The 21,709-nt window shown below is 46.1% G+C and overlaps 1 protein-coding gene across 1 annotated transcript in view; it reads right to left on the bottom strand.

Annotated features, from left to right (window-relative positions):
- LOC140201725 (glycogen synthase kinase-3 beta-like) overlaps positions 1 to 14,163 on the bottom strand; it is a 73,856-nt gene extending 59,693 nt beyond the window's left edge. Inside the window, exon 1 of the mRNA XM_072266305.1 lies at positions 13,957 to 14,163. Within this exon, the coding sequence (XP_072122406.1) occupies positions 13,957 to 14,023 (67 nt within the window). The 5' untranslated portion in view covers positions 14,024 to 14,163. The remainder of the gene's footprint in view (positions 1 to 13,956) is intronic.
- Positions 14,164 to 21,709: the final 7,546 nt, after the last annotated feature.

The following is a 21,709-nucleotide window of genomic DNA, read 5'->3' on the forward strand; positions in this document are numbered from 1 at the left end:
TATTCACCACTCTCCAAGTGAGAAAGAACTCCCTCAGATCCCTCCTACCCTAAATCTACAGTACTGTGCAAAAGTCTTAGGCACATATACATATATAGCTAAGGTGCCTAAGACTTTTGCACAGTACTGTGGTCATTTTATGTATTGCATTGTACTGCTGCTGCAAAAAAAGAACAAATTTCATGACATACGTGAGTGATGATAAACCTAATTCTGATATGGGTCTCTATTGTGGACTGAGAGTGGGAAGGGGGCAGGGAGAGGGAAGGGGGCAGGGAGCCAGAAGCACCAGAGAATCATTCTGCCATGATCGATAAATCAATTGTTTGGAATTAAATGACCTTGCCTGGTGTCTCACGGTTGGGTGTGTCTGCAGCTACGCCACACCCTGCCCCTGGCACTCCTCAGGCACCTGTCCCACACCCTTCCCGCAGTGCTCCACCCAGGCCATTCCCAACATCCTTTGTTCCCACCAGATTTACAAACTCGCTCTCCACTCCACATTGACAAATACAGTACTGTGCAAATGTCTTAGGCACTCTAGCTATATATATGTACCCAAGACATTTGCACAGTATTGTATGTCTTTTAGTTTTTTGACAACAGAGAGAATTTTCCTGGAGTTTACTCCATGCCTACCCCACAGAATTTCAGACAGCTGTACACCATGGACAGACTAACTTGTTCATGCCAACCCAGATGTCTATCTGAACTTCTCCCATTTGCCTGTGTTGAAAGCAGAGTCACTGACAGCATATCCATCATATAGCCCGGAATCAGGTTTATTGTCATTGGCATTAGTTGTGAAATCTTGTTTTATGGCGGCAGCAGTACGGTGCAGGCATAACGAATTACCATATTTTTAAAATAAAGCCACAAAGAGGGCAAATGAGGAGTATTCAGGTCATCTTCATGAGTCGTTCAGAAATCTATCTTCATAAAGGGAAGGAACTGCTCCTAAAACGTTGAATGGGGGTCTTCAGGCTCCTATACCTCATCCCTAACAATGGTAATGAGAGGAGGGCATGTCCCAGATGGTGAGGGCCTTTAATGATGGGTGCCGTCTTCTAGACGTAGCACCTTTTGAAGGTTCTTCAGAAGTGGGGAAGCTTGTACCTGTGATGGAGCCAGCTGAGTCTGCAGCCTCCTGCGTTCCTGTGTATTGGAGCCTCCTTACCTATCGGCAGTGTAACCAGCAGCAATGCTCTCCATGCTATATCTGTAGCAATTTGTCTTTGGTGTCATACTGAATCTCCTCAAACTCCTGACGAAGCAGAGCCACTGATATGACTGCACAAATGCGTTGGGCCTAAAACAGGATTCTCTGAGGTGTTCATGCCCCGGAAACTGAAACTGCACACTCTTTCCACTGCTGACCGCTCAATGAGTGTGTTCTACCAATTACCCACTTCCTGAAGTTCACAATCCGTACTTTGGTCTTGCTGACACTGAGTGCCAGGTTGTTTCATGACACCACTTGACCTACTGATCCTGACCAAGTATCTTTCAATCAGTGTAACTGCACTCACCTGTACCGATATACTCACCACACTCTCTGAGAAGGTTTTCCATCAGGTTCCTCCCCTCATTTTCCTCCTCTAGGTTCTCAAGTTTTAGGCTACCTCCCACCCTAGGATAAAGAGGGCGACCATCCCCTTCAATTACATCCCTACGTAACCTCCAACACATTGATGTAATCAAGAAGGCACGTCAGTGGCTCTACCTCGTTATGAGTTTGATGAGATTTGGTACATCAACCAAAGACTCTAGCAAGTTTCTACCGATGTAGCATAGAGATCATTCTGACCGATTGCATTACCTTCTAATATGGAGGCTCAGGATTACAACGGGTTGCAGTCTCAGCCAGCCCCATCACAGGTACAAGTCTCCCCAGCATCGAGGCTATCTTCAAAACGCGGTGCCTCAAGAAGGCAGCATCCATCATTAAGGACACGTCTCTTCTCGTTACTACCATCAGAGAGGTGGTAATGGAGCTTGAAGACCTACACTCAGTGTTTTCAGAACACCTTCTTTTCCTTTGGTATTAGATTTCTGTATGGTCCATGAACCAATGAACATTCCTCGTTGTTTCTCTTTGGCACTATTTATTTATTTTTATTGTAACTTCTCATTGCAATCGTCAGGGAGGAGGTCCAGAAGCCCGAACAGCCCCACTTAATGTTTTAGGAACAGCTTCATCCTTTTCACCATCAGATTTCTGAACAGTCTCTAAACCTGTGAATCCTACCTCGCTATTCCTCTTCTGCACTATTTATTGTTTTGTTATAACTTACAGCAATTTTTTATGCTTTGCAGTATATTACTGCTGCAAAACAACAAATTTCCAAATACGTCAATGATAATAAACCTGATTTTGATTCCCTCCTCGTAACTGAAACGGTAAATCCCATGCGACACCCTCTTCTGCATCCTCCTTCCAAGGCCTCCACATTCTGAGTCAACAGAGGCTTGATGGGCCAAATGGCTTATTTGTATGGAAGTAGGCACGGCTTGGACACTACCGGACAGTTCTTATCAACCTCACCTCACGAAAGACGCAAGGGTCCCAAGGAGGCAGCAACAGTAGTGCACGGTAGTCCTGGTGTGATCTCACCAACGCCCTAGAGTCAGAACAAGTCTGCTTTACTTTTGTACGCTGCTCCTCTTCAGTAAAGGCTGCCGTTTCACTGGCTCTCCAAATGAGTCACTGCATCCACATGTGAACTTTGTATTTTTGAATGGGGTGGGGAGGAAGAGGGCAGAAACAGCAAAGGCATTGTTCATACGCTTTTGACCATGCTGCAAGAAAGGCACATAAGTCATTCCAAGTGGCAGAGACTGTCGTGACAGGCAAAGGACTTGGTAAACAGGCACAGTGTACAAAAAGTGTCCGATGCCAGCATAGACGCTACCCAACAATTCTTATCAATCTCACCTCACAAAAGCCACGAAGGCCTCAAGGAGGGAATAGTGAGATTCAACAGAAAGGTCAGAGGAACGAGAAGATTTCAGCTTCCATGGGGGAAGCCAAAGTCTCCCCTGTCACAGAGGTGGAGACTGAGGTTTGGTGATGTACAACTGGGCAAACCGGTGGAGGGAAGCCGCTCCCGTTGGTGGAGGATTCAAGAAGGCTTAAAACTTTGAGAGGAAGGGCATCTCCTTATGGTGAGGGAAGGAGGAAAATTTACAGGGCTGCAGGGGGTAAGGTCATGGGGCAAGTGGCCCCTTTTGTAAGCCAGACTGCTATTTGTGATTCCTTTGGGCTATGACAGACCCTGAACAATGTCACAATCCAAGGAGATGTGAAGAGGTGGCTTCCTACTTCACAAAACAATGAGCAGATATGAAATGGACCTTCATCACAGGCACAACCGTCCTCACCATTGAGGACTCTGTATGCCTCCTCACCGCCACCTGAGATTCTGTTGTTGGCAGAACCTCAGGCGGTGATGGGGAGGCATACGAGAGTCAGGTTGGCGGGTTGAGTGGTGTCGCAGAAGCAACCTCGCACTTAATGTCAGCAAGACCAAGGAACTGATTGCGGACTTCAGAAACAGGAAGCCGAAAGAATGTACGTCAGTCCTCATTGAGGGGTCAGTGGTGGAAAGAGTGTGGCAGCTTCAAGGTCCTGGGCATCAACATCTCAGAGGATCCATCTGGGACAAAGGCGGCACACAGTGACTCTACTTCATTAGGAGATTGCGGAGCTTTGGTACATCACCAGATGTACCATGAAGAACATTCTGATTGGTTGCATCACCGCCTGGTATGGAGACCTCACTGCAAAGGATTCAAAGAGACCATACAGTGTTGTAGACTCAGACATCTCCATTAAAGGCACAGCATCCCCACCATTGACAAAATCTTCAAAAAAATTATGGGTTCCTCAAGGAGACGGAATCCATCATTAAAGACCCTAACCCTCTTCTCATTACTACCATCGAGGAGGTAGTACAACCACACTCAGTGTTCGGGCAGGAGGTACAGGAGACTGAAGACAAAACACTCAGCGTTTAAAGGAACAGCTTCTTCCCCCTCTGCCATCAGATTTCTGAATGAACCCATGGACACGGCTTCACTATTCCTCTTTTTGTTCCATTATAATAATTTTATTTCTTTTTACGGACTGCTGCCATAAAACAACAAATTTCACTTAATGTAAGGCCTTTTCACTTAATGTAAGAATAAACCTGACTCTAAACTGCAATGTTGGGCTTACTTGCAAAGGTCCTGGGATATAAACATCAAGACTTTGTGATGTACCAAACAGGGCACCTAGAGAGATGGAGTTATACCATGGCACAGCGGTAAAACTGCTGCCTCTCAACTCCGGAGTCTTGGGTTCGATCCCGACCTCTGGCACCATTTGTGTGAAGTTTGCGCATTCTCGTGAGGTGATGCAGCGTCCTGCCGTGCCCCAGAGGTGTGCAGGTCAGTGCATTAATGGGCTGCTGTAAGTTGCCCAGCACACCCCCCCCCACACCTAATTTGCTAGGGGCAGAATCTAGTGGTGAGTGGTGGGGAGTTAACAGAAATGAGGGCAGAATAAATTGGGATCAGCGTAGGAAGGTGTGCACTTAGTTAAGCCACACTTGGAATACTGGATCACTGTGATCATATTGAATGTCAGAGCAGACTCCAGGAGTTGATTAACCGTTCTTGTATTTCCACTACATCTTACACCAAAAATCTGCCCAGCTAACAGCGACAACTTGGTAAAACCTTTGGGTTCACTTTCAATGTACGAATGTACAAGGCATTCATATTGGAAAGGAAAGGCTGGGATGGGGGAAAGCTTCACCCCCCCCCCCCCAGGGTTAGACCTAGAGTGAAGTTCGTTCAACACCATCCCATCACACATTTCCAGGATCAGACAGAGTGAAACTGCTCCACACACCCTAGGGTCAAACACAGAATGAAGCTCCTTCCACACCACTCCATCACATGCTCCCAGGGTCAGTTAGAGAGTGAGGCTCCCTCCACTCCATCGCATCAAACACTCCCAGGGTCAAACAATGAAGCTCTCTCTACTCTGTCCTGTCACAAATTCTCAATGGTAAGGAAGGAAATTATTGCAGAAGATTCTTTGGTAAAGGATTTACACACTAGGACTTCACAGGAGTAGTCAGCATTGATTTGTGTAGTGGAGGTCATGTCTTAAAAATTTGATTGAGGTTTGTGAAGGGTGATATAAAGATGAAAGAAGAGAGTAGGGCAAAGGATGCTGGCTACAAAGATTTCATTAAGTATGCAACAAGGTCCCTCGTGAGAGGCTAATCCCAAAGATGGTAATCCCACAGTAATTTGGTGGGCAGGATTCAAAATTAGCTCAGGCACAGAAAACAGAGAGCAGTAGTGGAGGGTATTATTCTGTCTGGAGGTCTGTGACCAGTGGTGTTCCACGGGGATCAGTGATGGGACCTCTAGTTGTGATGACTTGAGTATAAGTGCAGCTGCGATGATCAGTTAAGTTTGCAGACAACACACAACTTGGTGAAGCTATGGATAGTGAGGAAAATTCTAAAGAATACAGCAGGATATAGATCAGACGGTGGAGAAATGGCAAATGGGAGCTTAATCAGTGTGAGATGTTGCACTTTTGGAGGTCAAATTTAACAGAAATATACACAGTAAAATGTTAGGATCATTGGTGTATACAGGGATCTCGGGGTGTAAGTAACGGAAACAGACAGGAAGGTGAAGAATGCGTACAGCGTTACTACTTTCATTAGTCAGGGCACTGCAGATAAAAATAAGGAAGTAATTTTGCAGCTGTATCACACTCTGGTCAGGCCATATTTGAAGTAGTGCGCGCAGTTGTTGTGTTTTCTCTGGAGCGCCGGAGGGGTTCTCCGAAGATCTATCCGGAATATCACACTTTCATACAACCACAATAAAAGGCATGCCAGCAGCCACACTTCATTCCGAATTTGAGAAGATTTGTTACGTCATCAGAGACTCCAGCAAATTTCTACAGATGTATGGTGGAATGCATTAAGACTGGTTGCATCAGCTCCTGGTAAGGAGGCTTCAATGTACAGGAGCAAGAGAGAATAGCGAGAGATCAAGATAGAAGGAAGAGAGAGTTATAGGCAGTAGAGAGCTGAAAAGCAGGACCTCCAAGGTAGTAGTCTCTGCATTGCTGCCTGTGCCACAAACCAGTGAGGGTAAAAATAGGATGAATTGGCAGATATATGTGTGGCTGAAGAATTGGTGCAGAGGTCTGGGTTTCAGATTTCTGAATCATTGGGATCTCTTCTGGGAATGTATGACCTGTACAAAAAGGACGGGTCACACCTGAACCTGAGAGGGACCAATATCCTCACAGGCAGGTTCACTAGAGCAGTAGGGGAGGGTTTAAACTAATTTGGCCGGGGTGATGGGAACTGGAGAGATAGGGCCAGTTGGTTTACAAGCAGAGGTAGTGTGTAGTGAGACGGTACAGGCAGATAAGGCAAATTGCATTTGGTGGGATGAGGTAAGGAAGCAGAGTTGCAGAAGAACTTAGACACATTAGGAGAATGGGCAAAGAAGTGGCAGGTGGAATATAGTGTATTGTCACACACTTTGATGGAAGGAATAAAGACGTAGACTATTTTCCAAATGGAGAGAAAATTCAAAAATCAAAGGAGCAAAGGGACTTGGGAGTCCTTGTGCAGGATTCCCTAAAGGTTAACTTGCAGGTTGAGTCGGTGGTAAGGAAGGCTGCAATGTTAGCATTCATTTCAAGATGACTACAATTCAAAAGCCAGGATGTAATGCTGAGGTTTAATAAGGGACTGGTGAGGCTTCAAGGAGCATCGTGAGCAGTTTTGGGCCCCTTTTCTAAGGAAAGATGTGCTGGCATTGGAGAGGGTCCAGAGGAGGTCTCCCGCGAATGATCCCAGGAATGAAAGGGTTAACATATGAGGAATGAGCGGATGTGAAGAGGATGTTTCCTATAGTAGGGAGTCTAAGAGCACAGATCAGAACAGAGGAACATCCATTTAGAACAGAAATAAGGAGGAATTTCTTTAGCCAGAGGGTGGTGAATCTGTGGAATTCAATGCCACAGATAGCAGTGTAGGCCAAGTCATTTGATATTTTTAAGCCAGAGGTTGATAGGTTCCTGATTAATCAAGGTGTCAAAGGTTGTGGGAAGAAGGTGGTGAATGGGACTGTCCTTAATGACGGATGCTGCCGTCTTGAGGCACAGCTCTTTGAAGATGTCCTCGATGGTGAGGAGAGTTGTGCCTGTGATGGAGCTAGCAGAATCTACAAGCCTGTGTGTCCTCTTTTGATAAGGCCATAAGACACAGGAGCAGAACTTGGCCACTCGAGCCAGCTATGCCATTCCATCAAGGCTGATTTATTATCTCTCTCAGTCCCGTTCAACTATCTTCTCCCCGAAACCTCTGACACCCTGATTAATCAAGAACATACCCAGGACACGCTCTCTTCTTATTACTACCATCAGGGAGGTGGGACAGAAGCCTGAAGAGGCACACTCTCAATGTTTTAAAACAGCTTTATTCCCTTTGCCATTAAATTTCTAAAAGGTCCAAGAACCCAGGAATCCTACCCCACTGTTTGTTTTTTGCAGCATTTATTTATTGTAACTTACGATCATTTTTACCTCTTGCACTGTACTGCAGCCGCAGAACAACAAGTATTTCAACATGTATGAGTGGTAATAAACCTGATTCTGGTTTAAAGGGCTTTCCCCATCTACAGGATCTAAAATGTGATGATCTTATGGAACAGTGGGAGTTGACTGGATCCCGCACTCATACCACTGGACTGGTACCCCATCCACCACCCAACCCACCGGTGCAGTGTGTGCTCTATCTATTAAATGCACTGCAGTTGCAATGCAGTGCACTCACCCAGGACCAGCAGACAGCTCAGAAACCCCATCACCAAGAAGAACAAAGGAAAACAGGGGGTCTGCAGACAACCCTTCCCCTGAATTACCTCTGAAAATGTGTTGTCATTCTTTAATCACTGCCGGGTCTGAATTTAATGCAGACAACTGTGAGGTGTTTGGGGTGGACTTTGGGAGTACAAACCAAGGAAGGACTTACACTACTAAGGAGTGCAGTAGAACAGACGGATCTGGGAATACAGATTCATAATTCCTTAAAAGTGCACTAACTTCTGGTTCATTAACTGGCACTACCGAACGTGTATGACAGCTGCTGGTAGTCAAAAAGCCAAGAATCCAACTAAAAACATCACTAAAAATACATTTTCTGAGGTAAATTGTGTTAAATTATCAGAGCAAGACGAGTTCTGGGGGATGAGCTGAGATGGTGTGATGCAGAACTGTAGCAGATGCAGTTCTGATACCAATACAACTGGCCCAGGAGCGAGGTTGGATCACTCTGGGTACCAAGCTGATTTGAAGAGCTGGACAGTGGCTTCGGGTTGGGCAACAAAATTGGCCCTGAGCGAGTCACTGGGCAGCATGGTCTAGGCCTGGAGCTTTCTGCAGCAACAGTGCCCGGGTACTATACATTGCTTAGGCATCTTAAACGCCGGCCCAGATCGGAGGCCAGAGCCAATTACGCTCGCTCTCTGCGATGTTCTCTCCTCTCTCTCCGGGATACCAAGCCTTTCACTGTTCCATCGTTTGATCAGTTTAAACACTGGCTCAGATAGACCGAAAAGACAGGGTGTTGGAATCCGGAGAGAGAGCCAATTTTGCTCGTTCTCCACGATGGACATCTCCATGGTGCTGAGGGTATGAAGACTGCCCCAGCTGCTGTGCTCTGTGCCTGCTAATATGATGCTAAGTGAGGCTTTGGGCCTACTCTGGACTGCTGCAGGGTTCGGATCTGAGGACTCAATTTTGGTTCGGAATGCTTCAATTGTTTATGATTTGTATTTTTTTTTCTTTCTCTTGCACAGTGAGTGATGTTTATTAATTTTTATTCTTATTCTGTTTTTTCCTTAATTGGGTTCTTTCTGGTTTCTTGCTTTGTGGCTATCTGTGAGCAAACAAATCTCAAGGTTGCACAATTTGTACATTCTTTGATAATAAATGTACTCCACTCGAAAAAAGATACCGTGTCATAAAGACAGCTTTTAGCACATCGGCCTTCATAAATCAGGGCACTGTATACAGGAGTTGAGAAGATATGTTGAAGTTCTGCAAGACATTGGTGATGCTGCATTTGGAATATTGTGTGGAGTTCTGGTCACCAGAAAGATATCAATACGCTTGAAAGAGTACAGAGGAAGAGTAAGAGTACAAGGATGTTGCTGGGACTTGAGGACCTCAGTTTTAGGGAAACATTAAATAGGTTTGGACTTTATTCCCTGGAGTGGAGGGGAATGAGGGAAAACCTTAAAGAGGTATACAAATTATGAGGGGTGTTTAAATAGGGTGAATGCGTTTCCCCCTCAGGTTGGGTGAGACTAGAACGAGAAGTCACAGCTGCAGGGTGAAAGGTGAAATATTTAAGAAGCTGAGAGGGAACCTCTTCACACAGAGGGTAGTGTGAATGTGGAACAAGCTGCCAGTGGTAGTGGTGGATGTGGGCTCAGCTGTAACATTTAAGAGAAGTTTGGATAGGTACATGGCTGAGAGGGGCTTGGAAGGCTATGGTCCGGGTCCAGGTAGATGGAACTGGGCAGAACACCAGACTAGCATGGACTGGATAGGCATAACGGCCTAGTTCTCTACTATAGGACTCTGACTATCTCTCCCCAACAGCACTGTCAGTGGACCAAGGCATGGCTCTCCAACACCTTCAAAATTCAAAATAAAATTTATTATCAGAGTACATATATGTCACCACATACAACCTTGAGATTCTTTTTCCTGTGGGAAAACTCAGCAAATCTAGAGAACAGTAACTGCAAACAGGATATGTAAACTGTAAACATCAGGAACTGTGAACTGTCAACTGTGCACATGCAGATAATAGCAATAAGTAATGAGCATAAAATCGTAATATAACAGAGTCCTTAAATGTTATCCCCTTTTGATCAAGAGTCTGATGGTTGAGGGGTAATAACTGTTCTTGAACTTGGTGGTGTGAGTCCTGAGGCTCTTGTACCGTTTACCTGATGGCAACAGCGAGAAGAGAGCATGGTTTGGGTGGGTGAGGATCTCTGGTGATGGATGCTGCTTTTCTACAGCAATGCTTCATGCAGATGTGCTCAATGGTTGGGAGGGTTTTACCCGTGATGTACTGGGTTGAATCCACTATCTTTTGAGATTTTCTGCTCAAAGGCATTGCTGTTCCCAAACCAGGCCATAATGCAGCCAGTTAGCACGCTTTCCACCACACATCTATAGAAGTTTACCAAAGTTTTCGATGACATGTCAAACCACCACAGACTCCTGAGTAAGTAGAGGCGCTTTCTTCACAATAATATTTATATGATGTTTCCAGGAAAGGTCCTCTGAGAAAGTGACACCCAAGAATTTAAAGTCACTGACCCTCTCTACCTCTGATCCTCCAATGATTATGGACCGCTGGTTTCCCTCTCCTGAAGTCTACAATCAATCCCTTGGGTCTTACTGACATTGAGTGAGAGTTTGTTGTTCTTATACCACTTAGCAAAGTTTTCAATCTCCCTCCTGTATGCTGGTTCAGCCCACAACAGTGGTGTTGTCAGCAAACTTGGTGTTGGTGTTGTACTTAGCCACACAGTCATATGCGTAAAGCCAGTCGAGCAGAGGGCTAAGTACACATCCCTGCGGTGCTCCTGCGCTGATGGACATTGCGAAGGAGACGTTTTGTCAATCTGAACTGTCTACAAGTGAGGAAATCCAGGATCCAATTGCACAAGGGGGTATTGATGCCCAGGTCTTGGGGTTTATTGGTTAGTTTTGAGGGGATGATGGTGTAAAATACCGAGACGTAATCGATAAAGAGAATCCTGATGTGTGCATCTTTGCTGTCCAGATGTTCCAGCAACGAGACAGCATCTGCTTTCCCAAGGACAGCGAGAGACGGTAATAAAAGCAGGCCTTATCAGCAATACCAATAACACCAAATGTGAACGAAGGTGTCTACCTTAGTGTTTCCCTTCTGAACTACCTCCATTAACCCCCAGTGATTCCCTTGCCCGCGCACACAAACAGCTTTTAATCTCTCACCATTTAAAAGAAAATTATGCCATTGATACCTTCTCATACACCTGACAGTTACTCAGGCTGAGGCTTGCCATGTTACTTTACTGTTACATCTGATTATTGGATTGACAACCTGAAAGCAAGCTTCAGACACTCTCTCTCTCCCCCATCCCGACTCCCTCGCTACCCTTGGGTCAGCCTTGTTCATCTTACCTGAGCATACCCACATCTTCCACACTCGAAGCTGGAACAGGATCCTCTCCTGTAATATACGCCAGTCACCCTCCATTTCCAACAAACTGACCACTACCAACCATTTCCACTGATTGAAGATGCAAGGCTCTCAGACATTTAACACACACACACACCTGAAAACACCACTCCTTCCCAGTCCAAGATAAGGCAATTAAGATATTAACCTGTTGCTGGTATATCACTGAACCATGCACCCTTGAACTTTACGCTAGCAGTTGGGTGGGGAAGGGTAGGCATTGGGGCAGCCAAGAAAGAGATAAACCAATCAAAAGCAGATGATCAGCTCAATCCAAGACCAATCAGGAAAGTAATAACAGTGTTGCCAAGGTGACACACACATAGGTGGAAGAGGAAGAAATCAGAAGCACGTCCTCCCCAGATTACAAAACAGCCGATCCACTGGGGGTGGGGGAGGAGGGGGGGCGTTAGTAAATTTGCAAATGACACAAAAGTTGGAGGTGCTGTGGGTAGCGTAGAAGTTTGCAAGCTACATCAGAACATTGACAGGATGCATAGCTGGGCTGAGTAGTTGCAGATTGAATTCAACCTGGAAAAGTGTGAAGTGATTCATTTGTAAAGTCAAATTTGAATGTTAATGGCAGGATTCTTAGCAGTGTGGAGGAACAGAGGGATCTTGGGGGTCCACACCCACAGATCCCTCATAGCTGTCATGCAAATTGATAGGGTGGTAGTAGAGGCAGATAATTTAAGAACATTTAAGTGATTCTTATAAAGGTGGAAAGGATGAAAGAAAAATGGAATATGTGGGAGGGAAGAGCTCAATCGATCTTGGAGTAGGTTTAAAGGGTTATTCAACATTGTGGACCAAAGGGCCTGTACAATGCTGTCCTGTTCGACGTATAGCATGAAGTACAGATGAGCTTTCAGGACATGGGTAGGATGGATTTGCCATGTGCTTCAGGGACCTGCCAGGTGGGAAAGGTGTACTTCAATGTTTCTTCTGTGCCCCTCTTCCTCCCTCTCAAACTACAATCACGGGCTGGGTGGGTGCCCAGCTGGGTGTACTGTGCACACCCATTCATTAAGAGCTACAAACAGCTACTCTCCCCATGTCTGCATTCTCTATCACCCCTGCTTCTTACACATACACACAAACGTATTTGTAACAAAATCTTCTAGTCTGAGACTAGAACAGGGGGACATAGCCTCAAGATTAGGGGGAGTAAATTTAGGACGGAGACAAGAAGGAACTGCTTTTCCCAAAACGTGGTGAATCTGTGGAATTCTCTGCCCAATGAAACAGTGGAGGCTACCTCAATAAATATAATTAAGACAAGGTTGGATAGAATTTGGCATATATATATTCAATTGAACACAATATCACAGCAATACTATAAAACATGAGCAGAATTAGGCCATTCAGCCCATTGAGTCTGCTCCACCATTTAATTAAGACTGATTTATTTGTCCTCTCAAACACGAGGAATTCTGCAGATGCTGGAAATTCAAGCAACACACATCAAAGTTGCTGGTGAACGCAGCAGGCCAGGCAGCATCTCTAGGAGGAGGTACAGTCGACGTTTCAGGCCGAGACCCTTCGTCAGGAAACTACTTTCAATATTCTATTCAGCAAAAGAAACAAAGGCCTAAAATACCAGGCTCACTGACAGCTTGTAGCATGCTGTTATAAAAGCTTTGAATGGTTCCCAGGTATGATAAGATGAACTCTTGGCCTCACAAACTTTCCCTCTACTTTCTGGATCTGGAGTAACAATTATTCTGTTTCCTTTACACATGTCTACTGGAAATGGCATTAAACAATCTTGGATTTTATGATCTTGCAACTTATTGTTTACCTGCACTGCACCTTCTCTGTAGCTGTTACACTTTATTCTGCATTGTTATCTAACTCATTCTATCTTAATGCACTGTGTAATGATCTGATCTATGTAAGAGACACGTTTTGTTGCATCTTGGTACATGACAGAAACCAATTCTGATCAAAAGGAGAGTACTCCAGTGGCAGGGGTCACACCTCACACAATCACCCCAGACCCAGGATATCACTGTTCAGTTCCATTCATAGAAGTAGCAGCCTATGTCTGTACCCAACAAGACCCAGACAGCATCCAGGCACAGGGAGACAAGTGACACTCTCGTGCCACTGAGTGCCAGGGTGTCATCCCCAACAAGAGGAAGTCCTACCAACTACCCCTGAACTCCATCACCGAGTTCCCTCCATCACCAGAAACTCAGCTGGATCAGCCACAGTGGGCGACTGACCTAGTCAAAGATTCATCTAAAGACACAACTCCGCCAACACTCTCTCTCTCCCCCTCCCACAGCCTACATCCCTCACCCTCTCCCAACACCCCTTAACTTCCTTCGCCCCTCCCTTCAGTTCCCTCTACCTCTCTCCCTCCCTCTCACACTGCCCCTCGACATCCTTCGCCCCTCCCATCCCTCTGTGTAACTCTCAACCCCTCTCACCCGCCCCTCAAACTCCCTCCCTTCCCTTCCCTCTACCTCCCTCCCCCACCACCACTTCCCCAGGACCTCCCTCCCATCCAACCCTCATCGCTCACTGCCTCCTATTACACCTACGTCCCTCCCACCGCCTCACCCTCCCTCTTCCCACCCACCACCACCATCACCCCCCCCCCCGAACTCACGAGTTTTGACGCCGGACCCCGAGGCCGCCTCGGCCCAGGCGCTCGTTCGGGGCCGGCTGCCGCTCATGTTGCGGGGGCCGCGGCCTCCCCCTCCGCGCTGTGGCTCTGCCGGGCACGGTGGGTCTCAGCGCCGGCCGTCTACCTCCAGGCTCCGCATCCCGCCGCAGGCCGCAGGCCTCCCTCAGCCCCGCCCCGGCCGCGCGAAGCCTACCGGGAGTAGGGAACGGACTACAACTTCCGACGGGCGCCGCGTTCACTAGGCTGTCTCGTGCGCATGCGCGGGGAAGTTGCGAAGCGTCTCGGGAAATGAATGCCACTATCGAAGCAGGGAGGTGTTTGTAATGGGCGGGCGGGTGGTTACAGTGAGTGAGGTTATAGTGAAGGGATGTGATGGAGGGAGTAGAGAGAGTACCCATTCGGGGTGAGAGTGAGGGTTTAACTAAAGAAAGGGATCTGAACAGTGGGGCATTGGAGAGTTTTGTGAGGCATGTCTACCGTGATGGATACGTATACACATTTCGGGGTACATTAAAAGTTCTGTACTGTGCGGATCCCTGCCACCCAGGTACAGGAGTTTCGGGACAAGGGCTGCTAAAATGAGCAACAGCTTCTTCCCTCAGGCTACAAAACTAATGAGTACCCTGCCACCACCGAGGTCTTGCCTCTTGGACAGAGAGCTGTTTACTGTACTGTTGAGTCTTTGCATTTTACTATTCGCCTCTGTTGAGCAGTATATGCGTTTTGAATTAATTTATTAACTTACGTGTGGTAATGCTTTATTTTGTTTTACGTGCTGTGTGTGATATGTGGGTGCACCAGAGGAGCATTGTCTCTATTTGGTTGTACATATGTACAGATGATAATCAGCTTGAACTTAAGAGGAGAAAATCTGCAGATGTTGGAAACCCAGAGCAACACACACAAAATGTTGGAGAAATTTAGCAGACTAGGGAAAGATTAAACAGTTGACTTTACAGTATACTTGTACTCATTGTACACAGTCTTCACTATGACCCCTTACTGTATACAACCCCACTGTATTACTTTGTTGTCCATGGCCCCTAATATACTGCGCATTGTACACATCAGTCACTATAACCCCTCATTGTACAGAGCCCTCTCATTAGAAACTCTCACTGTAACAGACCCTTCTTTGTTCACAACCCCTTCAATATAACCGCTGACTGTACCAGACCCCACTGTAAACCTACAGACCCCACTATAACCCCTCACTGTACACAGACCCCACTGTAACCCCTCACTGTCTGCATCCCTCAGTATAACCCCTCACTGTACACAACCCTCCACTATGCTCACTGTACACAGACCCCACTGTAACCCCTCATTGTACACAGACCCCACTATAACCCCTCACTATACATAGGCCCCCACTGTAACCCCTCACTATACACAGACCCCACTGTAACCCCTCATTGTACAAAGACCCCACTATAACCCCTCATTATACACAGGCCCTCACTGTAACCCCTTCACTGTACACAGACCCCACTGTAACCCCTCACTGTACACAGACCCCACTATAACCCCTCACTATACACAGACCCCACTGTAACCCCTCACTGTACACAGACCCCACTATAACCCCTCACTATACACAGGCCCCCACTATAATCCCTTCGCTGTACACAGACCTCACTATAACTCCTCGCTGCACACAGGACCTCGCAGTACACAGGCCCCCACTATAACCCCTTCACTGAACACAGACCCCACTTTAATCCCTCACTGTATACAGGTCCACTATAACCCTTCAGAGTATACAGACCCCACTATAACCCCTCACTGTACACAATCCCCTCACTGTAACTGATCACTGTACACAGCCCTAATTATAATCCTCTTTCACCCCACACTGTACATAGCTCCTTATAGAACCTCACTGTACACTGCCCTCACTATTATCTCCTCACTGTACACAGACCTCAGCTTAAACCCTCACTGGACACAGAGACAATTATAACCTCTCACTGTATACAGACACTGTAACCACATTGTACATAATCCTTCACTTTCACTTGACTGTACACTGCCCCCTCACCATAACACCTCACTGTGCTCACCTTTGGTGTACACAGATCTCTCACTATAGTTAGTGGTGGATGCAGGTTCAGTTATAACATTTAAGAGAAATTTGGATAGGTACATGGCTGAGAGGGATGTGGAAGGCTATGGTCTGGGTCCAGGTAGATGGAACTGGGCAGAAGACCAGGCTGGCAAGGACTGGATAGGTGTAGCGGCCTAGTTCTCTAATATAGGACTCTGACTATCTCTCCCCAACAGCACTGTCAGTGGACCAAGGCATGGCTCTCCAACACCTTCAAAATTCAAAGTAAAATTTATTTACATACACGTCACCACATGCAAATTGCTGATTCAGTTAACCACATTATCATCCAGATCATTGATATAAATGACAAACAACAAAGGACACAACACCGATCCCTGTGGCACTCCACCATTCACAGGCCTCCAGTCAGAGAGACAACTCTGTACTACCACACTCTGGCTTTTCCAACAAAGCCAATGTCTAATCCAATTTACTACCTCATCCTGAATGCTGAGTGACTGAACCTTCTTGTCCAGCCTCTCATGCGGGATTTTGTCATATCCTTACTAAAGTCCATATAGACAACATCTACTGCCTTGCCTTCATCCACTTTCCTGGTAACTTCCTTGAAAAGCTCTATAAGGTTGGTCAGACATGCACAAAGCCATGCTGACTATCCCAAAACAGTCCATGTCTATCCAAATACTTACATATCCGGTCCTTTAGAATATCTTCCCATTACTTTCCCACAACTGATGTCAGAGTCACCAGCCTATAATTTCCTAGTTTATGTTTAGGGCCTCTTTTATACAGCAGAGCAACATTGGCTATCCTCAAAACCTTTGTCGCCAAGGATGATTTAAATATCTCTGCTAGGGCCCTGGCAATTTCTGCATTTGCCTCCCGTATGGTCCGAGGGAACACCTTGTAGGGCCCTGGGGATTTATCCACCCTGATTTGCCTCAGGGTAGCAAACATCTCCTCTGTAATCTGTACAAGGTCCATGAAGTTGATATTGCTTTGCCTCCCTTGTGTAGACTCTGTGACCATCTCCTGAGTAACTACAGAGCAAAGAATTCATCTATTCTTGCTCCACACATGGATCACCATTCTGGTCTTGCAGAGGACCAGTTTTGTCCTTTGCAATCCTTTTGCTCTTATCATATCTGTAGAATCCCCTGGGATTCTTCCTCACCTTGTTTGCTAGGGCAACTTCAAGCCTTCTTTTCGCCCTCCTGATTTCTTTCTTAAGTGTTCTCTTGCATTTCTTATACTCCATACACACCTCATTTGTTCCTACTTGCCTATACTTGCTAAGTACTTCCTTTTTTCTCTTAACCAGGGCCTCAATATTTCATGAAAACCGAGGTTACCTACACTGGAGGCCGCCCTGCTTTCCAACATCCCACAAGAGGAGCATCCTACTATCCTGCCTGGTATCTCTACTGTTCGAACCGAGCAGATGTAAAGAAGGGAAGGGAAAAAAAAAACCGTCACCTGGGGTTTTTCTTTTTGCCTTCTCTGACTGAAGCCTCGAAGAGCTAAAGTCTCACCATTCTCACTCTGTCCACTCCAGCGATGGCCAGTGTGGTTACCCCTGCCTTCCGTGAATTTGCTCTTGCTAATCAATCCCAAATGCTGATTGGTCATTTTTCAGAGCTCCAAATAAACAACTGTGAGCTGCCACTGCCTTTTTCTACTCCGTCAGGGGACCTGAGTGAAATCCTCTACTCTGAAACTTCTGATGTCCAGGTTGGTCGCTAGTCAGAGCTGCCACATTTCCAGATAGCTGTAAGGATCAGTGGGTTTATAAAAGACGTCTTCATTATCTGCCGATAAATGATGCTAACTGCCGATGAGACATCAACCGTCTCGAATTTAACACTCCTCTCTCTAATTCTAACCTCACTCTGAACGTGCTGCTCTCCACTCTCTCTGCACTAATCCCAACCTCACCATCAAGCCCACAGATAAGGGGGGTGCTGTAGAAGTTTGGCGGACTGACCCAGCGGCAACTCTCAGACACGTCCTCTTAATTATCCCTTGAACAGGATCCCACTAAGGAGCACCAAGACATTGTCTCCCGCACTATCACCTGGGGATCTCCCATTCACTGCCACCAACCTCATAATTCTCTTACCCTGCACCTCCCATTTCTACCCCCTACCCAAGATCCATAAGCCTGACTATCAGGTAGACCCATTGTTTCTGCCTGCTCCTGCCCCACTGAACTTGTATCTGCGTAATTCAACTCTGTTTCATCCCCCCCTCCCAAGGTTCAGTCCCTTCCGACCTACATCCGTGACACTTCACACACCCTTGATCTTTTCAGTGACTTTAGGTTCCCTGGCCCCGATCCTCTCAGTTTCATTATGGATGTCCAGTCCCTATACACCTCCATCCCCCATCAGGAGAGCTTTAAAGCTCTCCAGTTCTTTCTGGACAACAGGCCCAACCAGTTCCCCTCCACCACCACTCTTCTCTGTCTGTCATCTTCAATAATTTCTCCTTCAGCTACTCCCACTTCTTCAAACCAAAGGTGTAGCCGTGGGCACTCACATGGGCCCCAGCCATGCCTGTCTTTTTGTTGGCTGCATGGGAAAGTCCATGTTCCAAGCCTACACCGGCATCACTCCCCAACTCTTCCTATGCTACGTTAACAACTGCATTGGTGCTGCTTCCTGCATCTACACTGAGCACATCGACTTCATCAACTTTGCCTCCAACTTCCAAACTGCCCTCTAAGTTTACCTGGTGCATTTCTGATCTCTCTCCCCTTTCTCAATCTCTCATGTCTCCATCTCCGAATCTGCTGACATCTTTTATAAACCCGCTGATTCATACAGCGATCTGGACTATAGCTCTTCCCATGCTGTCACCTGTAAAAATGCGAACCCCTTCCCTCACTTCCTCTGTCTCCACTACATCTGCTCGCAGGGTGAGGCTTCTCATTCCAGAATAATGAGATGTCCTCCTTCTTCAAAAAAAGGGCCTTCCTTTCCTCCACCATCACCGCTGCCCTCACCCACACCTCTTCCATTTCGCACACATTTGCCTCCACCCCACCCTCCTGCCTCCACACCTGGGATAGAGATCGTTTTGTGCTTAGCCTTGCAAGTGGAACAAGTGCTGCCCCTGCCCCTGCGCCTCCTCCCTCACGACCATTCAGGGCCACAAACAGTCCTTCCAGATGAGGCGACACTTCACCTGCAAGTCTGTCAGGATCGTCAACTGTATCCGGTGCTCCCGGTATGGCCTCCTGTATATCGGTGAGACCCAACATAGAATGGGAGACGGCTTCACCGAGCTCCGTCTGCCACAAAAAGCAGGATCTCCCAGTGGCCAGCCATTTCAATTCTACTTCCCATTCCCATTCCAACATGGCTTCCTCTACTGCCACTATGAGGCAACACTCAGGTTGGAGGGGCAACACTTTGTATTCCGTCTGGGTAGCCTCCAACCTGATGGCATGAACATCAATTTCTTGAACTTCCAATAATTGCCTCCCCCACCCCCTTCACCATTCCCTGTTCCTGCATCCCTCTCTCAACACTCTCACTGAGAGATGCGGAGCAGACGCCATGGCCAAATAGCCAAATTCTACTCCTCTATCTTATGGTCTTATCTCTTTACCTCCCCCTTCCCTTTCTTCCACGGTCCTCTGTCCTCTCCTATCAGATTCCCCCTTCTCCAGCCCTTTATCTCTTTCACGGATCAACTTCCCAGCTCTTTACTTCATCCCTCCCCCTCTCCCAGTTTCACTTATCACCTACCACCTTGTACTTCTCCCCTCTCCAAGCTTTTTATTCTAACTTCCCTCTCCCTTTCCAGTCCTCATGAGGGTCTTGGCCCCAAAAGTCGACTGTATTCTTTTCCACAGGTACTGCCTGGCCTGCTGAGTTCCTCCAGCATTTTGTGAGTGTTGCATACAGTGAGGGATCTGCATAGTGAGTGTTATAGTGAGGGGTTTCTGAAGAGCGAGGTTTTGTGTACAGTGAGGGGATATAGTGATGGAACTGTATACAACTGAGGGGTTGTAGCGATCGAACTGTGCAGTCAGGGGTTATGGTGAGGAATATGTACAGTTAGGGATTATAGTAAGGGATGTGTAGAGTGAGAGGTTATATTGTGGGATGTGTACAGTTAGGGGTTATAGTGAGGGATGTATAGAATGAGGGGTTATTGTGAGGGGTGAGAGTGACGATGTATAGAATGAGGGGTTATTGTGGGGGTTGTGTACAGTGAGGGGTTATAGTGAGGGATGTGGTAGTCATAGGAGATTTTAACTTGCAGGTCAATTGGGAAAATCAAATTGGTAATGGTTCTCAAGAAAGTGAGTTTGCTGAATGTCTAAGAGATAGCTTCTTAGAGCAGTTTGTTGTTGGGCCTACAAGGGGATCAGTTATACTGGATTGGGTGTTATGTAATGAACCGGAGGCAATTAGGGAACTGAAGGTAAGAGAGCCCTTAGGAACCAGTGATCACAATATGATTGAGTTCAACTTGAAATTTAATATGGAGAAAGTAAAGTCTGACGTAGCAGTATTTCAGTGGAGTAAGGGAAATTACAGTGGTATGAGAGAGGAGTTGGCCAAGGTACATTGGAAGGAGCTGCTGACAGGGATGTCAGCAGAGCAGCAATGGCGTGCGTTTCTGGGAAAACTGAGAGAGGTGCAGGACACGTATGTTTCAAAAATGAAGAAATACACAAGTGGTAAAATAGTACAACCGTGGCTGACAACAAGGGAAGTCAAGGCCATTGAAAAAGCAAAAGAAAGGGCATACAACAAAGCAAAAATTAGTGGGAAGATAGAGTATTGGGAAGTTTTTAAAAACCTACAGAGAGCAACTAAAAAAATCATTAGAAGGGAAAAGATGAAATATGAAAGCAAGCTAGCAAATAATATCAAAGTGGAAAGTAAAAGTTTTTTCAAGTATGTTAAAAATAAAAGAGAAATGAGAGTGGATATAGGACCACTAGAAAATGAGGCAGGAGAAATAATAACGGGGGACAAAGGTATGGCTGATGAACTAAATGAGTAGTTTGCATCAGTCTTCACTGTGGAAGACACTAATAGTATGCCTGATGTTGTAGTGTGTGAAGGGTGACAAGAGTGAAGGTGCTCAGAAAGCTGAAAGACCTAAAGGTACATAAGTCACCTGGATCAGAGGAACCGCACCCTTTGGTTCTGAAAGAGGTAGCGTTAGATATTGTGTCATTAGAAATGATCTTCCAAAAATCATTGGACTCTGGCATGGTGCCAGAGGACTGGAAAACTGCAACTGTCACTCCACTCTTTAAGAAAGGAGGAAGGCAACAGAAAGGAAATTATAAATGAAATGAAATGAAATATCTTTATTGTCATTGCATAGTACAATTTGTCATGCACCAATACAGCGAAAATGAGTTTGCAACTCCCATACTCAATGCTATAAAATAACAAATAAAATAAATAAACAATAAATAAAATCATGTAACCAGCCAGTACAACCAGCAACCATAAAACCAGGATTAAAGTAGCAATATTACAAATTTATGGATGATGCTTGAACGATTGGTTCAGAGCAATTATAGCTCTGGGGAAAAAACTATTTTTCAGTCTGGAAGTGCGGGCATAGAAAATTTTATAATGTCTGCCAGATGGAAGAAGTTCAAACAGATGATTGCACGGGTGTGTATTGTCC

This window comes from Mobula birostris, chromosome 8 (assembly GCF_030028105.1).
Source record: "Mobula birostris isolate sMobBir1 chromosome 8, sMobBir1.hap1, whole genome shotgun sequence".
NCBI classification, from domain to species: domain Eukaryota; kingdom Metazoa; phylum Chordata; class Chondrichthyes; order Myliobatiformes; family Myliobatidae; genus Mobula; species Mobula birostris.